The sequence below is a fragment of the Xyrauchen texanus genome, chromosome 20 (genome assembly GCF_025860055.1).
Source record: "Xyrauchen texanus isolate HMW12.3.18 chromosome 20, RBS_HiC_50CHRs, whole genome shotgun sequence".
In the NCBI taxonomy this organism is placed as follows: domain Eukaryota; kingdom Metazoa; phylum Chordata; class Actinopteri; order Cypriniformes; family Catostomidae; genus Xyrauchen; species Xyrauchen texanus.
The window spans coordinates 38,853,327-38,873,111 of record NC_068295.1 but is presented as its reverse complement, the minus strand read 5'-3'; the positions used below and the strand labels follow the sequence as shown (position 1 = coordinate 38,873,111).

Sequence of the window (19,785 nt, the reverse complement as noted above, 5' to 3'; positions counted from 1 at the left end):
ATAGTTAGTAGCTAGTATAGTATTATTCAGAAATGTGGATGAGCAGATGAGACCTCACAAGGTGGCATGGAAATTTCACTGGAATTATACATTATACATTTTGCTTTAAACTTAAGCTTAATTTGATCAGAACCGGCCAATGTTACTTACTCTGGACAAGCTGTGATCTTGTACAAACAATTTCCTAATTAGAAATGTGTATGCTTGAGGGACTGGTATTTTAGTTTGTGCCATTAGAGAGGTTCAAATGCATGATAAGAAACTAACGCAGATTTAAATTAAAATGTGTTCACTTTGTTTTTGCTCCTCTCTTAACCTTCTTGGCCAGTGCTTTTCCTGAATTGTACACTGTAATTAGTGTAAAATTGATCTTTTGATTCTAACAGGCCTGGAATCAGTAATTGCCTGTTAACTCGATAGCTCTAGTTAGAAGAGCTGCACAAAAGGGCCTGTCATTAGCTTAGTGTGTAATGATACATTGTCCCAATAAGGTTTAGTGAATAGATCACCCTGGCTTACCATTTAATCAAGTACTGGACATTTTGTCTTGACTCAAATTGTGAGCATTACTTTCTTCATAATTGTTCATTACAAGTAATTGTTAAATGTGTTTCCTTATTAACTCAACACAGTACGACTTTAAAAGAATAAAGCAGTAGCTTAGAGAAATTCTTTCACAATACATATGAAATGGATTTTGTAGATGACAGTTATCGCTATCATATGAGAAACTGGACATATTGAATAATTTAATTCCAATGTTCATAGTTAAATTTAAAGCTGCACTGTGTAACGTTGTGCTCTCTAGCGACGTCTGTGATTGAAACTTAAAATTGCAAGCAATCTGCAGAAGAACACATTATGTGAGTCGTTTCAGCACTGCTCTTATGACGGATGAATCTCATGATTTGAGCTTACTTGGACATTACCTGTGTGATCATGACTGGGAGATATTCAGAGCTGTAACTTGCTATTTTAATGTTTATATTATGTTATTCAATTAAACATTTCAAACTGAAGCATTACTTGCTTTGATGAAGATAAAAAACACTCCTATTTACATATTTTGATTGAATGAATTTACACTTATAGCTCTTTTCTGAAACTACTCTCAAAGCACTTTTACATAGAAAACAGTGGACTCAATCACTCAATCACTATCATTATATGTTATGATTATTCAAATGTTTTTCTACTATTAATGTTTGTATTATACTACACTTATCAATGTGGAGTGAAACTCGTGATATGGCTGATACGAGCTTAATGAAAAACGTTATTAATTTTTACATTACATTGTACATCTTCAGTTGATAATGCAAGTGAACTGTAACAATACTATATTATGTCTACGCAATGCACACGATAACACTGTAAACGAAAAACATAAAACACGGATTCAGTAATGATTGGATCAAATATACTTTATTAAACTTGAAAATAATATGCTTAAATATGCATTATAAAAGTTACAAGATGTCAATTTCAGAAGTCATAAATATTAGTCAACATGTCACAGTAACTTCCCCCAACCAACGTAGATACATCACGATTGGTTAACACATGAGGAATGTTCAATTCATACAAGCATGACAAACAATATTAGCTTCAATAACTCTACCAGACAACAAGCAATATAGCAGGTAAACAATTTCGCTAAACGGATAACAGATATATATCCATTCAGAATGCAGTGATGCCATCCTGGAATGTGTGAGTGTGACTGACTGAACTGAATGTAGTTCCTCCAGCTGGAACATGAGACAGCCGGTTCTTCTTTACTGTGTTTACGGACAGGATGTAATGATGTAAGGATGAACGACATAAGCCAGCAATTTCACACCAAATCTGACCCCATAGCTCAAAATACAAATAGTTGGCTTACCATAAGTGAATCGGTGGGAGGTAAGGGTATTTTTTTGAACATTGATTGTTTTTGAACTCAATTCATAATGGTAATTTGTTCATTCTTTACCTAAAAAATACATACGTAGTGCAGCTTTAACTGATAAATGTTGATACAGAACAGTAAAGTGGCCCCTAAATATTTTGACACATAAAGGAATTTTTGGGGTTTAATACATGTTAAAGGAATAGTTTACAAAAAAATGGTAATGGTCTCATCATTTACTTACCTTAATGCCATTACAGATGTGTATGACCTTTTGTCTTCTTCAGAACACAACCACAGCTGTATAGAACAATATTTCAGCTTTGTAGTTCTATACAATGAAAGAAAATAGTGACAAAAACTTTTAAGCTCCATAAAGCTAATCCATACAAATTCAGTGGTTTAATAAATGTCTTTTGAAGCGATCCAATCTTTTTTGGATGAGAACAGACCAAAATATATATTAACTCCTTTTTTACACTATAAATCTTGACATCAGCAGTCTCCTTAGTGATCATGATTTTAAGCTTGATTGCTCGTCCTAGTGTCACCTAGCTCTATATGTGTCAAGCCCTAGGAAGTGAAATCGATTATACTACTGGAGTCATATGGATTACTTTTATGCTGCCTTTATGTGCTTTTTTGAGCTTCAAAGATTTGGTCAAAATTCACTTGCATGTATAGACCTACATAGCTGAGATGTTCAGAAAAATGAAAGTCATACACATCTGGGATGGCATGAGGGTGAGTAAATGATTTTTTGGTGAACTATTCCTTTAAACTCAGTTGACAGTATTTGTGGCATAATTACAGTTACAGTAAGGCACTTACAATATAATTGAATGGGGCCAGTCCATAAGCATTCAATACACATTGTTTAAAAATTATAGCCATAAAATGTCAATATTGCACATACTAACATGATTTTAGTGTCATAAAATCGCTTTTATGTGTAAAGTTACAGTACATCGCAACACTGATAATGAACCCTCTAATCCCAGTAAGACTTTATTTTTTTTGTTAACATATGTAATGTTTCCATCTTGTAGCTATACTTTTGAAACCGTGTGCATTTTTAAGTTTATGGATTTGCCCCATTCACTTCCATTTTAAATGTTGTGCTATAACTGCAGTCTTTCCTTTTATTTTAATTTTTTTTATAAATGAGTGAAGAATCTAAATTATTTTATGTGTCAATTAACATTATGTATAAAATTTTATATAATTTTCCTTTAAGCCACACTAACAAATATGTATATTCATTTTAAGCATTATTTTGTTTATTTGTAGTTCACGAAAATCTATCTGCATCTATATACAGTGGGTATGGAAAGTATTCAGACCCCCTTAAATTTTTCACTCTTTGTTATATTGCAGTCATTTGCTAAAATCATTTAAGTTCATTTTTTTTCCTCATTATTGTACACACAGCTCTCCATATTGACAGAAAAACACAGAATTGTTGACATTTTTGCACATTTATTAAAAAAGAAAAACTGAAATATCACATGGTCCTAAGTATTCAGACCCTTTGTTCAGTATTTAGTAGAAGCACCCTTTTGATCTAATACAGCCATGAGTCTTTTTGGGAAAGATGCAACAAGTTTTTCACATCTGGATTTGGGTATCCTCTGCCATTCCTCCTTGCAGATCCTCTCCAGTTCTGTCAGGTTGGATGGTAAACGTTGGTGGACAGCCATTTTCAGGTCTCTCCAGAGATGCTCAATTGGGTTTAAGTCAGGGCTCTGGCTGGGCCATTCAAGAACAGTCACGGAGTTGTTGTGAAGCCACTCCTTCGTTATTTTAGCGGTGTGCTTAGGGTCATTGTCTTGTTGGAAGGTGAACCTTCGGCCCAGTCTGAGGTCCAGAGCACTCTGGAGAAGGTTTTCATCCAGGATATCCCTGTACTTGGCCGCATTCATCTTTCCCTCGATTGCAACCAGTCGTCCTGTCCCTGCAGCTGAAAAACACCCCCACAGCATGATGCTGCCACCACCATGCTTCACTGTTGAGACTGTATTGGACAGGTGATGAGCAGTGCCTGGTTTTCTCCACACATACCGCTTAGAATTAAGGCCAAAAGTTCTATCTTGGTCTCATCAGACCAGAGAATCTTATTTATGACCATCTTGGAGTCCTTCAGGTGTTTTTAGCAACTCCATGCGCTTTCATGTGTCTTGCACTGAGGAGAGGCTTCCGTCGGGCCACTCTGCCATAAAGCCCCGACTGGTGGATGGCTGCAGTGATGGTTGACTTTCTGGACAACTTTCTCCCATCTCCCGACTGCATCTCTGGAGCTCAGCCACAGTGATCTTTGGGTTCTTCTTTACCTCTCTCACCAAGGCTCTTCTCCCCCGATAGCTCAGTTTGGCCGGACGGCCAGCTCTAGGAAGGGTTCTGGTCGTCCCAAACGTCTTCCATTTAAGGATTATGGAGGCCACTGTGCTCTTATGAACCTTAAGGGCAGCAGAATTTTTTTGTAACCTTGGCCAGATCTGTGCCTTGCCACAATTCTGTCTCTGAGCTCTTCAGGCAGTTCCTTTGACCTCATGATTCTCATTTGCTCTGACATGCACTGTGAGCTGTAAGGTCTTATATAGACAGGTGTGTGGCTTTCCTAATCAAGTCCAATCAGTATAATCAAACACAGCTGGACTCAATTGAAGGTGTAGAACCATCTCAAGGATGATCAGAAGAAATGGACAGCACCTGAGTTAAATATATGAGTGTCACAGCAAAGGGTCTGAATACTTAGGACCATGTGATATTTCAGTTTTTCTTTTTTAATAAATGTGCAAAAATGTCAACAATTCTGTGTTTTTCTGTCAATATGGAGTGCTGTGTGTACAATAATGAGGAAAAAAATGAACTTAAATGATTTTAGCCAATGGCTGCAATATAACAAAGAGTGAAAAATTTAAGGGGGTCTGAATACTTTCCGTACCCACTGTATTTAACATTTTCTCCAACTTCTCTTAATTTGCTATCAGGTTAATTTGCTGAGCATTATTTTGTTTTCCATTTGATAATAACACAAAGTATTTACCTCATATTTTTAGAATAAATCAATGATCTGCTCGTTAGCAACTCCATGTGTTTTATAACGAAGATATTTGTTTTGTTTACGTAACTACAGACAGTTAAGATGGTCCCATGGATTATGTAAAAAAAAATCAATAAGATGATCAATAAGCACATTCATAATTGAGTAAGGGCTTTAACAGATATAGCTGGGGGGCGGGGGAGATAAAAACAATACCTTCCAAATTCTATATATGTGCTTACTGCAGGCCACTCCACTGAGAACTCATTAAATGTTAATTGATCCACTTTTTCTCTATTTACTTTATTTAACTTTAATCCAAGCAGATATGAGGGGCAAATTACAGCTACAAAGTTTCATAATTAAGATTAAGTATGGACTGTATGTCTGCGACTATTTCAACAATAATTCTGCTGATTGAGATTACACACAGTGTAAGACCTTTAACGGATAATTATAGATAAAGTTATAAGTATCATAATGATCTATGCACTTTAACCAACAACTGTTGAAATTATTTTGCTCTTGAAGCATAAAAACACCCTTAATTTCTGTAATGAATAATTTAAATATTATTTGCCATTGTACATGAGATACCCGACCAATTGAAGGCTGTTCTCACGCATCTCTGCGCCATTAGAATCTGCACTCTAATTAAGCGCATTGGAGCATATCATTTTGACTGCCCTTATCTGAAAACGCCACTTCAAAGTACGAACAAAAACTTGTCAAAAGTCTCAAACTAATTGGAACTGGACCTAGTCAAAAACACTCCATAGGCTGTAAAACACAGTGTTTGTGGTGTAATTTGAAGTGTTTTGCCTGTGATATGAGCCCTTAGATATGTTTCACAGAAGCACTTCTCTCTTGAATGCGGTTTTCAGTCCCGTATGGCTGCCGTCTTTTTGCTCTTCACATATTGGAGTTTTTCTCTCTTTGAGTTCCCGAGTCTTTGATTGCCTTCCCAGCTGTATCCTGTGGAAACCCGGGAACGCCAGCATGCGCCAAAATCGTCTTTAGCGATGGCATTTTGTTCTCCAGCTCTGTGACATATGCCTGTTGGGAGGGTTACAAGACCTCTGGCCTCACCACTCGTCATTGTACCACCAACGGCACCTGGACTGGCTCGGCACCAGATTGCATCGGTCAGAACCTCAACCTTTGTTCTCTTTGATCATGGTGAAATGTTTTTGCTGTTCTGGTGTAACTCCACGTGTTGGTAATGTTATACACCCAGTGCATTTTCAGAATTAAGGAATGTTTCACACTTTGTTTGATTAACTCTGATTTTGATGTATTTATAATTGTGTAAAAGATTTTAAGTTATTGAGAGTTGTCTTCACATTCAGTGTTCAGTTCATGGATGGATGAATGGATGAATGGATGGAGTGTTTCATTTAAGTTTGTGATTTCTTTTTAGTTATCAGCTGTGGAGATCCAGGTTCAATCGCCAATGGAATTCACATAGGAAATGATTACACATTTAACAAAACTGTCCACTATCGCTGTAACCCTGGATACGCCATGGAACCCCCTAGCTCATCTACTCTGCGCTGCGGCAAAGATGGTTCTTGGAACCAGACCAAGCCGGTCTGCAGAGGTAAACTCTCCCTAACATGCATAAAGTAATTCTCCACTGTTTTCGCTTTAGTTTCATGTGGAAGAGAAGACAGTGAGGGCAGCACTTCTTGTCACTTTGCAAACGGTGCCAAGAGAGCTCTTAAATTATATACTAACATTGTGGAGTTCTTGGCATCCAAACATCAAAAGCCTATCAGATGTTTTTTGATCTTGTTTTTTGACTTGTCTGGCAAGTGAGATTATTCACTTACCAACTCCGAGGGGATGTTGCCATGAAATGTGTAGGATCTATGTTATCAGATGTCAGAATGAAATTGCATCAAGCAGCAAGTGCTGCATTGCAGACAGCTCAGACTCTTCACTATCGTTTTGAGAAAATAACAGATATTTAATGTCGGATGCAGGAAGAAATGCGAAGCATGCTTGGTATTCAGAGTGATTTCAGTGTGTAATTCTGTGTAATCATCATTGCGAATCCCATTTAACTCAAAAGCATACACTACCTCCCATCGGCAAACGAAACATAATGATCGAGGAAAGCAAATAAATAACTCTAAGCCCTTGTGTTAGTGCAGTATTCATCTAGATTTACCTTTCCTCTAGTCTGAAAGATTGTGTTTGGACACATCTGCACTCTAACCACCTGGGAACCAGCAGAGAAAAGCTACCACCCCCCCCATATTTTATATACTGTAGTTTTGAGCTTAAATGTGAAGTGTGTAATCTTTTTAATATTAAAACACTTTGTCTTATCACACAGATTACATTAGTAATCCATATGTACACTGTGGCGCTATCAAAACATCCCGGTCTAGCCAAACTCATAAACATTGGCTCAACCAATAGCATGTGTTTGGGACAGGGCTATATCTCAGTCTAACCAATGGAACACAGTGCTCAGGAACAAAAGGTTGTCATGGCTAAACCCCCAAACATTTATTGTCTCTGTAAAGCTCAGGATGTCTGCTTTAATATACACCAAGATATGAAACTGTGACATGTTTTAAAAATGTCTCTCTCAATATAAAATCTTTTGTTTTACAGTGATCACGTGTGGTCAGCCACCATCTATCCTCCACGGCAGAGTGGAGGGCTCAGATCTCCAGTGGGGATCCAGTGTTACCTACAGCTGCTTTGAAGGTTACCAGTTGTCTTCTCCTGGAATAGCCACATGTGAGGGTAATGGCACGTGGCGTGGTGAAATCCCTCAGTGTTTGCGTAAGTACCATTTGACATTCTGCCATTAACAAACAGAATTAAAGCCCATTAGCACAATCATGAAAAGAGCATGTATGTCTGTTTTGCTTCTGTCAACAGACATTAGTGAGAGTAGACCGCATATTAAAGTTGAAATGAAAATGAGGCTGTGAGGGATACAAGTACAGTAAATATTGGGTCATGTTTTATTTGACCTACATCTCATCTAATCTTTATATCCCATGTTTTCTGGAGTATTTATGTCCATTGGAGATTTGCAGAATGGCACATATTCAGTGTTTCCAACAGTGTTTTATAAAAACAGTCTAATTTTCATTTGCTTCATATTGAAGATAGTGTCTGCTCTATGACTTTGTTTTCAAGAGATGTACTAAGTAAAATGGTATGAAGAAATTTAGACAACACAGTATGGGTCATTTTATATCACAGTAAGGGTATAGAGCAGACCGGGGCTAGTTGTCACACATTTTACTACATTTTTACTACATTCAAAAGAACTCGGGGTAGTTTTTTGTATTGATTTATTTAGCCACAGACCTTGAAGTCTTGGCTGCAAAAAACCATTGAACATTTCCATTTTTCTTGCCAAGGAAAATGATGCAGTTCTTTAAACACAATTGGCACAGTATATGTAAATTATTACTAAATCAGTGGTGTCAGTTTCATGTGAACATTAGGGGGTGATGGGGGTATGTGTTCCCGCTTCATTGCAACCCTCAAAACACAATCTACGCCTCTCTCAGTCTGTTATAGAAAAAATCTCAGTTAAGTCATGACAACTCTTAAAATAATTTTAAGTAGTTAGAATGAATATGAAATGTTAATAAGTTTGGTCTTAGCAGACTATATCTGCTTACGCTGCTGCTGCAGAGCAAGTACAGATACTTGCTATTACTAGAACATACACTGACATGCTGTTGCTGCACAATTAAGCGTACTTGCAATCCACTTGAAGCAAATCTAGACCTGTGGTGCTGGGGAGGAGGGGGTTTTTAGAGAGAAAAATAAACTCTTGCAGCACACTGCATTGAAACCGGCTTACCTGAAATAATCTAAGGCTATTTAAATGTTAGACAAAGATGGAGCATGCTAGTCGATTGGCTAACATATTACATGTTCAAAGGCCTTGCGCCATGTAGAGTTTCATGACTGAATTTAGAATAATTTGACACATTTCTACCATTACACAGTACACACAATTATATTGCCTTGCCATAAATCCATAAATAGGCCACAAGTTTATATTTTCTTCACTTTGTGCTTGTAATGATGTTTGTTGAGGTCTATTGTGTCACTGTGATGGACAGTTCATGGCTTTACTGAAATTGTGTGAAATGCAGGCTATGGCACATCATAAAACTGTTTTGACATTTTCAATACAAGTGTCAACACATCACAAATGGATCCCTCAAGTAGCTTTGGCTTTCCTGCATGTAGCATAACAGGTACGAGGTGTATGGACAGAATGTGCTGCTAAATCCAGCTGGATTTTATTGTAAGCCTTTGATACAATGTCAGCCATTACAAAAACAAATCCTTGTTAAAAGTGCCAGAAATGAAGACCAAATCATAAGCATCCACACCCAGAACTATTATATAGCAGATACTAACTTTATACAACTTTTTATAGCATGCATTTTTGTATTATACAAAAAATATGAAACCCCTGTTTTGGTCAACATTTGTTCTAATATGGTGTCAAAAAAGGTTCTTTTGTCATGCGCAGTGGTGGTGGAAATGATCAATAGCTTTTAGTAGCCAAGGCGAAGGTGCCTATAACTTAAAAACATGGTAGAACTGAATTGTGACTTACTGTAAGTAACTAGTGTTATTTTTTTACATGTGCTCTTCCAGCTGTGCTTTGTGGGGATCCAGGCACACCTGCAGAGGGTTATACAGAGGGACGGCACTTCACCTACAAATCAGAAGTATCATTTTACTGCAGACCACCGTTCTTGCTGGTGGGCTCCTCCAGGAGAGTTTGTCGGGCAGACGCTTCCTGGAGCGGAATGCAGCCTACTTGCATTGGTGAGTCACAGCAATTTATAGATATATTATGCTTGGCTTGCAATTAATAATGGTACCTGACCAATATGTAGATATCATAATAAAATTACTTATTTCCCTACCAATGGAGGAATTTAATCTTTTAGTACATGTAACTTTGCATTTTTACAAGCCACGTCAGCAGGGGGCAGTCAGTGCCCTTTAACAAACCTCACAAGCAGTACAGTCACAGAATGAGAGCAGCACACATAGAACACATTCATGACAGTTGGATGAAGCAAAACAGAATGCATGGATATCGATATGTGATTTTCAGAGTTTCAACTTCTTTTAACTTGACACAGCATCCTAATATCGCTGCATTTATTGCTCAGAAATCCAGTGATGTGATCCAAAAGCAAAAGTTTTGAATATCATTTGTAACACATAAAAGTTATTTATAGTTATATTATATTGTCATCTGAATCACTTGGTATTTAGTGAGAGGCCTGCCTTTTCTAATGAAAGCTCATGCGCACTGTTTATTCCTACATGACTATGCTGTGAAGGTTTTAACCTCCTGAGACTCCAGCATGACTACTTTATGCATTTTCATTTCCCTTTTTGATTTGTTAATAATAGTACCTAAAAAAAGGAAAAGAAAATTCTAGAGCAAACCGTTTTCCTAAAAATGTATGTCCATACATCAGACATTAGCATAATTCATTCTTATTCAAAGTAATGGTCAGCATCATCCAATCACTGCCAACCATGTTAAAATAAAATTATACATGTATAATGTAATGTAATGTAAATTGTGAATCTATGTATTGATTATCATTGTCCCATGTCTGCCAAACATGTTGAGTGATCCAAACATCATCTGCAGCCTGAAATTTAACTTTTGGTCAGATTTTAGAAGTGAATGCAGAGCTATAGGATACTCCCTTATGAATGATTAAACCTCTAGTGTGCTGTCTGTCTGCAGTTAGAAATTAGTTCAAAATTAACCTTATTTCCATCTTGACTCCATATAAAGCCTCTAAATGAAATTTAAGTGAAATATTATGAATATGAAAATGTTACAATTAAGTGAAATGACCCACAGATGTGTTCATGTTGAAAGTTATTCATAAAAAACTTATTTTTTCAACTTTTAAGGAAATAATGTCCCAAAATCCACACATCATGTTTATCAGCACACTGACATGTGAAAAATGAATGACCTTTTTAAAACGCCATATCAAACACCCAGACAGGTTTCAATGAAAAATCTTTGAGGTTTCTTACCAGAGGCACTTTTGTTGTCTCTGTGTCTGTAGAAGTGCTTCATGAAAATCAACGTCATGTTGTTGTGTCTTGTGGCAGAAGTTTAACCCTTAAAGGGTTAGTTCACCCAAAAATGAAAATTATCCCATAATTTACTCACCCCCAAGCCATCCTAGTTGTATATGACTTTCTTCTTTCAGCCAAACACAATCAGAGTTATATTAAAAAATATCCTGGCTCTTCCCGGCTTTATAATCAGAATTAATGGTACCTTAGCCCAAAAAGCCCAAAAAGCACGTCCATCCATCAAAAAAGTAATCCATATGGCTCCAAGGGGTTAATAAAGGCCTTCTGAAGTGAAGCGATGCATTTTTTTAAGAAAAATATCCATATTTATAACTTTATAAACTATAATCACGGCCGTCCGCACGTTCACAAGAGAGTTGAGTTCCGGCATATGACTTAGGCTCCAGTGAGCAGTGACGAACGCGGAAGCACAGAGGATAGAGGAAGCCAGTGAATGAGCGGACGGCCGTTATCGGAAGCCAGTGATTATAGTTTATAAAGTTATAAATATGGATATTTTTCTTACAAAAATGCATCGCTTCACTTCAAAATGCCTTTATAAACCCCCTGGAGCCAAATGGATGTGCTTTTTTGGGCTTCAAAATCTAAGGTACCATTCACTCCCATTATAAAGCTTGAAAGAGCCAGGATATTTTTTTTTTATATAACTTCGATTGTGTTTGGCTGAAAGAAAAAATGTATATACACCTAGGATGGCTTGAGGGTGAGTAAATTATGAGATAATTTTAATTTTTGGGTGAACTACCCCTTTAAATGACAGTTCAGAGTCTTATGAACAGTATTCAGTCAGTTTAGATTCATTTAAATTATGTAATGCATATAGGGAAGCCAAAATACAATATCCACACATATGGATGGGGTAGCATGAGATTAAACATAGTAAAGCATGTGATTTTATTGATTTTGTGTTTTTGGAGCAAATTCGAAAAGTAACACGTCACTGTACTTGTTAATTACAAAAAGTAATTATGTAGTGCGCGTTAATTGTAACACATTACCCCAAACAGTGATGGGTGCCAAATTATTTTTTTTTCAAGCATTTGCTAATATTACTTGATTTTTATTTATCAATGCTAATTCGAGTTTGATATTTATTCACAGATCTAGCAAACAATGCATGTGTGGATCCCGGAACCCCAGCGTATGGAATCCCAGTGCAAGCTCAGGGATTTACGGTGAGGACTAATGACATTCAGTAATGTATAACGTCTAGCAAATTACAGATTGTAGTGTTTTGGTTTTAAGACTTCAATCTCTATATTGTAACTATTTCAATAATTTTTTTCAGGTTGGAAGTAAAATTTTCTTCAGATGTCGGAAAAATTATCACATTCTTGGCTCAACAACGAGAACATGTCTAGAAAATTTAACGTGGAGTGGGATGCAACCAGAGTGTGTTGGTAAGTATGCTAAATCTCAGAAATCTCAAGACTTTACTAGCTAGAACTCCACAGTGCTAAAATTTCCCGAAGTTGAAGAAACATCCTTATAAAGAATGTTTATACCTCATTTTGGGTAATTAATTATACCCTAAGTACCTATTGTGTACCTTTAAAAGTTACATTTATATGTTCCTCTGGGGACAAACATTTACCCGAGTAGTGTACCTGAGAATGCACCTTGTGAGTTTGCAAAATGGCCATTTAAAACATTTGACCATGTTTATATCCATTCCACAGATTTGCAGAATGTGGGAAAAAGCACAGATTTTGTCTGGGCCTGTTTGTGAAGTTCCAATTCAGTTAGTTTGCTGCCTTAGGAGGTAGCTGTCTATGTAGGCAGCTTACTAGGTTTTGGAATAGTGCAACAGTGCAGTATTCAACACAAGGTTTTATCAATGTTTGGGTGATCACTGATGGACTACCAAAGGAACTAAGATAGCGAGATCTTTACACAGGACGTTACTGCTGGAGAACATTGTTAGAAGAAACACAGATTATGAGTCATGCTGATGTCATACACTCTGACAGCTTAGTAGGTAAGAAGTTTGCTCTTCTTTAGATTTATTTGACTCCGTTTTACATCAGAGACGTATTCCTAGCAGTGTCACACATTTGATCCTCGCCACTTCCAGTGTCCCAGTGATTATCTTCTAAGCTGTATATGTGGATTCCACTTGGTGACACTTTGGAATGGAAATGATGATTGGAAACAGAACAAAAATGGGAATCGCAGGCCTCGGCAGAAAGAATTAAAGTTAGCTGCTTGAGTTTAAAATGCTTGTACATGAATTTGAGATTTGTGGGCCTGTTTGACAGCACGCCCCACCAAATCCTTAGGGACTCTCGCCTGCGTAAAGCGGTCGAACTGTCAGAAGCTGAGAAGCAGGGAGAATTGAGTTGACGAAAAGTGAGGTGCGAGGGCTTGCCTCATATATTATGGAGGATGGTAGCACTCAAAGTGTGTTCCAGAACGTTTCTCTCAACGGAGTGGCTTTATCTCGACTCTTCTGTAATATGCTGCTGGGAGCCCACAGTTAATCTTTCCAAACTGCTTTTATTGTGATTCTCTCTTTATTTTCTTTAGGGATTATCTGAACTGGATTTTTACAGTGGATACCACTTTTTTTGTCATCGGAATTGGCTGATACCAATCCGATTGTTTAAGTTTTCATCAATAGCTCTGTCATAACCTGTTATATGAAAGCTCTCTGCACACTGTCGCTGTTTTCTGAATTTTCCAGTTAACACAAAAACTGTTGCCTATATTTTTGTAATACATATGTATATATAAAAAGGTTTTATTTATTTATTTTTCCAGATACAGATACAAATCAATGTTGTTTAATTCTCAAATAACAAATAAAGTTCCATTAGTTAATGCACTATAACTAATATGAACTAACAATAACAATTTTATTTGTATTTACTAACATTAACAAAGATTAATAAATGTTGTAAATATATATATTTTTCATTGTTAGTTCTTATTGTAAAGTGCAAAACTAAAATTAAATACTGCTTTTCCTGATTTTCTGCTGTTATTTTATCTTATTTTGTGCATAAATCTAGCCAAATTTGAGTTTTCTTTTTTTCATTAAAAATAATTAAAAAAAGGCCAATGGAGGGAGAAAAATAAACAATTCAAGATATATGATCTTGATAAAATATTTAATGAAATTTGCTTCTCAAGTAAATTTATCTTAAGGACGTTAGACATTTTTAGATATTTTATTTTAGATATTAACTGGAAAACAAAACACAAATATTAATTAAAAATAGTTTTTCTTAAAACAAAGTAATTGTGTCTTATTTTCAGATAAAAATATGAAGATAAAACCAGATAAATAAAAATAAATGTAACAAAATTTTGTGGGATTTAGGCTTAAATAATATATATATATATATATAAGAAAATAATAAATATAAGAAATCGATAAGAATTCATACGATTCCTTACCGCATTGGCAAATATTATTTTTTTTCCCTTGTTTTAAGAATAAACATTACAAAATTGTAATTAGTAACATAGCAGTAAAATAGCTGGTGTCATTTTACTTCTCATGTAAATGTATCTTGTTTTACAGTTAAAATATCTAATCATTCTTAGCACAGATTTTATTATTATTATTTATTTTTTGCAGTGTGGAATTATGTGATTGGCGAGTTAAGAGTTCACTTATTATATCTTAGGTAGTTATTATCGGCCAGGTCAGATCGAGTGGTCGATAAATTGGAGCATCCCTAATTTTCTTTCTCCTACACTTTTCAGCACACACGTGTAAACAGCCTGATACGCCCCCTCATGTAGATGTGAAGGCTATAGATCTGCCCACACTAGGCTACACGCTTATGTATACGTGTCAAGATGGCTTCTACTTATCTGGGGGATCAGAACACAGGACCTGCAAAGCAGATGGGAAGTGGTCTGGAAAACCACCAGTCTGCAAAGGTACTGAAAGATCTAAGGCTGCTAACTCAAGGGTTGTGGGTTTAAACCCATCTATGCCCATTGCTCCCATAACACCTTAGAAGTATTAGCTACTGGCTTTTATCTATACCAACATATGGGTTTGAAACAACATGAAGGTGAGCATTTATTTATTTTGTTGCACAATTTATCTGTGCACGGTGTATTATACTGACTCATAGAAACTAAAGTAAGAATCTTTGATTAACCATCATTACCATACTCTAGGTTGCAGCCACAAATGTCAATTTATCAATTTTTTAATCTACTTCCTAGTTGGACCAAAAATAAACAGCAAATCAAGTGAGGATTCAGACCTACAGAAAAACAAGATTCGAGGTATGACACCTTTTCGCCTTGATTGATCCATTTTGTTGTTTCAACTGTTGTCAGAAATAAACTTGGCCTGCATGAAGGTGAATCACAGTCATTGTAAATAATGGGCATGTAATGTATGCATGTATTCTGATTATGATCCTTAAAAAAAATATATATATATATATATATATATATATATATATATATATATATATATATATATATATATATATATATATATATATATATATATATATAATACACACCAGAGTGTGTATTTTTCCTCATGTTAAATACTACCACCAATTCCATTATTAATGTGTAGAGTAAGCCATATATAATACATTTCCCCTTCTATGTAGCTTAATGAAATGATATTGATGTCCGCTTTGTTTTGTCTAGTTCCAGCAGATGTGTTCTCATTGAACTCTGGTTGGGCTGGATTCTATGAGTATCTTGGAAAGAGACAAGCTGCCACAATAACAGTCAGTGCGTTCAACACCTCCACCAGCAGAGTCAACGTCACTCTTCTAGAGCAGAGCGGAGTGCAGATTAAACTCTCTGGTATGTTGGATATTTCTCACAGGTTTTGATGCCTACCACACAGGCAATGTAGGTGTACATTGGCTATTTTAAAATGACTCTGGATGTGGCTCATCTAGTCAAAATTTAGAAGCTGAACGATATTTTAGAATACTAGTTTTACTGTTTTGAGTCTTTTGTTTTTAACTCAGATTTTACATGATGTTAATGTGTTTTCGACTGATGCCATACTTTTCATACATTTGTTATGAATAATCTTTATAAAACATTGCATTGATCCAAATTGTCGACTAACGGTAACATATTTAGTAGTTTTCTCTTCATATTTTACTTTTTTAATCACACCTGTGCTAAGAGTATGATACTCTTTAAAGAAGATTCAATGCAAATTCAGTTATTCACTTCTGCTGTCCCACCAGGGCCAAACACGTATGATAAGTTTACACTTAAATTATAAAAGTCCCTTGATGCATAAGTAGCACATCGTTTGCATGCTTAGAATATGGATTTTTCATTAAATACCATCACTTTACATTTATGTTACATTAAATAAAAAAAGAAAATGTGTGTCGCAAATGAGCACCTCATAGAGGTGACAATGTAGAAATATGCAGATGAATATAAAAGTGTTTCACATAGCCCTTAAATAGACAAGTCAAATATCAAATGAAAGCTCTCATTCTCAGGAATGTTGCTCTGCAGTTGATTTTTTTACGCTAACACCATAGTTCGAATGATTAGCAAAAGAATCACAAAGAAAAATATAATCCCTGTAAAACAACAAAGGCAGACTTCTCATCTCTGCTCCGATTACTGTTTCTGTAAGCCTTAATGGGGTCAAAACTCCATATCAGCTTTTACTGTTAAGCTGTTTTCTTTCAAATGAGCCATGTTTTACTTGTCTGTGTGCTTGCTTGGTAAAATAATCCAATATTATATCACAGATGTCCTGAAGAAGAATTGTAGTCCAGCAGAAAAAGCATGATAAATAAATCACTTGCAAAATATGTTATCAACTATTGATAATATATTGTTCCCCATCAAAAAGCTTCACTTTGATGCTGCACTGATTTAGCGCTTTGGGAACAACTTTAGGTGTGACCAGCTGTGAATATGTGTGCAACACGTCAATGAAACTGACTAGAATTTATAGCCTCTGCTGATGACATCATTGGATGCACCTGTAGCAGGGCTATAAATAGATGCTTCACAGGTGCATCGTCAGATCTTTTGTCTTCTGAATCACTCTGTGTGTGTTGTGTTTCATGAGCCTGTCAGAAACTTACTACTTTCAACGAGGAGGCTTTCTCCGAGCTTCGTTGAGCCACGGATCTGTCTAGACATTTATGTCTCAACCTGTCGGGCATCAGAGACAAGGACAAAGTTTTCCTTCTCGATGCCCGGTTTTGCCTTCTGGCTTATTTGGTGATGCTATGAATGTAGTTATCACCAGGTTCCAGGAGGGCGAAAAGTCACGACGAAGCCTTCGGGCAATTCCTTCCTCACCGCACTCAGGGGGAGGGGCCGTTGGCCACCCACCCACCCCCACCCTTGTCCTTCTAGAAGGGAGGCTCAGAAACAAAGCGTGGTGAGTCATGCTCCCCCTCGTAGAGACTGGGGACCAGCTCATCGCCCTCAGCAGCCCCCAAAGCAAGACCTCAGGGCATTCATTTCTAAGAGGAAAAAACCCTGACAGTCTTGCACCCAGCCTTATGAGGGTAGCTGTCCTCGGGACGGGGCAAATGTATCATCCACTTCTACCCTCCTGATACCCCCACGAAACCTCTCCATTCCCGCCGCCTCTAGTGTTTCGGGAGTTATAGGCTTCCAGTGAAATGTTGGGTGTACCATTGCTTCCTGCCTTAGTCCAGGACACGGAGCACTCGACATCCCCTCAACAGGAAGTGTCAAAATTAATACCCATCTCAGAGAACATGTCAGCGTGGAAACTTCTGCCAGGTATTTCCATGTGGGTCCTAAGAACAGTAGAAAAAGGCTACAGAATTAAATTTATTCGCCGTCCTCCGTGTTTCAACAGCGTGGTTTCCACTACTGTGAAACCAGAGCAAGCATGTCTACTGTGGAAAGAACTGCAAAATCTCTTGGTCAAAGGGGCCATAGAACATGTTCCCCTTCCAGAGAAAGAGTCAGGTTATTCCCAAGAAGGGTGGAGGGTTGCGTCCGATTTTAGATCTTCAAGGCTTCAATCACTCAGTCAGGGCATTCAAGTTCAAGATGCTAACTATCAAGACGGTCATGTCCCAAATCCAACATCACGATTGGTTGGTCACGATCGATCTCATGGACGCATACATTCATATAGAAATTCTGCCACAACACAGGAAGTTCCTGAGGTTCGCTTTCGGGGCTAAGCCTTCCAATATCGGGTTCTTCCATTCGCCCTAGCCCTATCACCCCGCACATTCACGAAATGCATGGATGCAGCACTAGCACCTTTGCGACTCCGGGGTATCTGCATTCTGAATTACATAGATGACTGGCTGATACTAGCACAGTCTCAAGAACTGACAGTTCAGCACAGGGATATCATCGTAGCTCATCTGGTGTCTCTGGGTCTGAGACTCAACGTCAAAAATAGCGTTCTCTCTCCCACTCAGGGAATTACCGTTGTATGGAATTCGATCAAGATACGGGAACAATATCTTGTATATCTCGTGTATTTATCTCCCGCTCGAATCGTATCCATTCAGAACACCCTGAGCGTAGTCAGGCTAGGCAAAGGTTGCACTGTTCGTCAGTATCAATGAAAACTAGGTCTCATGGCATCTGCATCCTCTGTGATCCCTTTGGGCCTTCTGCACATGAGACCATTTCAGTTGTGGCTCAAAGCCAGAGGATTTCATCCAAGGGCCAGTCCCCTAAGGCTAATAAGGGTTACGCGCTGCGTGCTTCGTACCCTTTCTATGTGGTTCAGACCCCGGTTCTTTACTTTGGGTCCCACTATACGTGCGTCTTGCCGTTGCAAGTTGATAACGACAGACGCCTCCCTGACGGGCTAGGGAGCGGTCTTAAGTGGTCGTCCAGCTCAAGGGGAATGGGAGGGTCATCAGCTCGATTGGCACATCAACTGCCTCGAGTTGATGGCTGTATTTCTGGCCCTGAAATACTTACTCCAGCATTTGAGAGGCTGCCATGTCCTGGTGCGGGTGGACAACACAGATCATCAAGGAGGTCTACGTTCACGCCAAATGAACACTTTGGGCGGCCACTAATCGCAGGGTTGTTGGTTCGAATCCCGGCCCACATGACTCCATATGCCGAAGTGTCCTTGAGCAAGACACTGAACCCCAAGTTGCTCCCAATGGTAGGCTAGCACCTTACATAGCAGCTCTGCTGCCATTGGTGTATGAATGTGTGTGTGAATGGGTGAATGAGTCACAGTGTAAAGTGGAGGCTATACATTCTAGTCAATTTCATTGACGTGTTGCAGACATATTCACAGCTGGTCACACCTAAAGTTGTTCCCAAAGCGCTAAATCAGCGCAGGGCTTTTATCAGGGAACAGGGGTTACAGTTAAGTAACCCGAGACGTTATATATCAGGATTTACAACGATGCATAGATTGAGCTTCTAGTTCATTCCGAAGCTGAGATATTTGACGAACCATTGGGAAACATGCATGCAAACCGACAAACCGAGTTCTCAGCTGTGTAAGAGCGCCACCTATATTTCAGATCTGTATATTGTGATGGAAGGTGATAGATGAAAATATATTTTCCTAGTACTTGCTGCATCTAGTGGAATGAAATAAGACTTTTTGCAGAGATAGAGCAAACAGAACCAGAATTACATGCTTACAAAGTTATGACAAAAAAACTAAAACATTTTGTTTATTATAAGATTGTAAACATATACAATATAATTTATGTATAGTTGGAATCTTTTGTTTTTATTATTATTATTTGTGGGGTTTTCAATA

The 19,785-nt window shown here is 37.5% G+C and overlaps 1 protein-coding gene across 1 annotated transcript in view; it reads left to right on the top strand.

The window, feature by feature from the left end:
- LOC127660590 (CUB and sushi domain-containing protein 1-like) overlaps positions 1–19,785 on the top strand; it is a 524,643-nt gene that overhangs the window by 489,568 nt on the left and 15,290 nt on the right. The window contains exons 57-65 of the mRNA XM_052150909.1: positions 5,903–6,079; positions 6,355–6,534; positions 7,560–7,733; positions 9,588–9,761; positions 12,177–12,250; positions 12,364–12,475; positions 14,787–14,966; positions 15,261–15,323; positions 15,705–15,866. Of these exons, the coding sequence (XP_052006869.1) occupies positions 5,903–6,079; positions 6,355–6,534; positions 7,560–7,733; positions 9,588–9,761; positions 12,177–12,250; positions 12,364–12,475; positions 14,787–14,966; positions 15,261–15,323; positions 15,705–15,866 (1,296 nt within the window). The remainder of the gene's footprint in view (positions 1–5,902; positions 6,080–6,354; positions 6,535–7,559; positions 7,734–9,587; positions 9,762–12,176; positions 12,251–12,363; positions 12,476–14,786; positions 14,967–15,260; positions 15,324–15,704; positions 15,867–19,785) is intronic.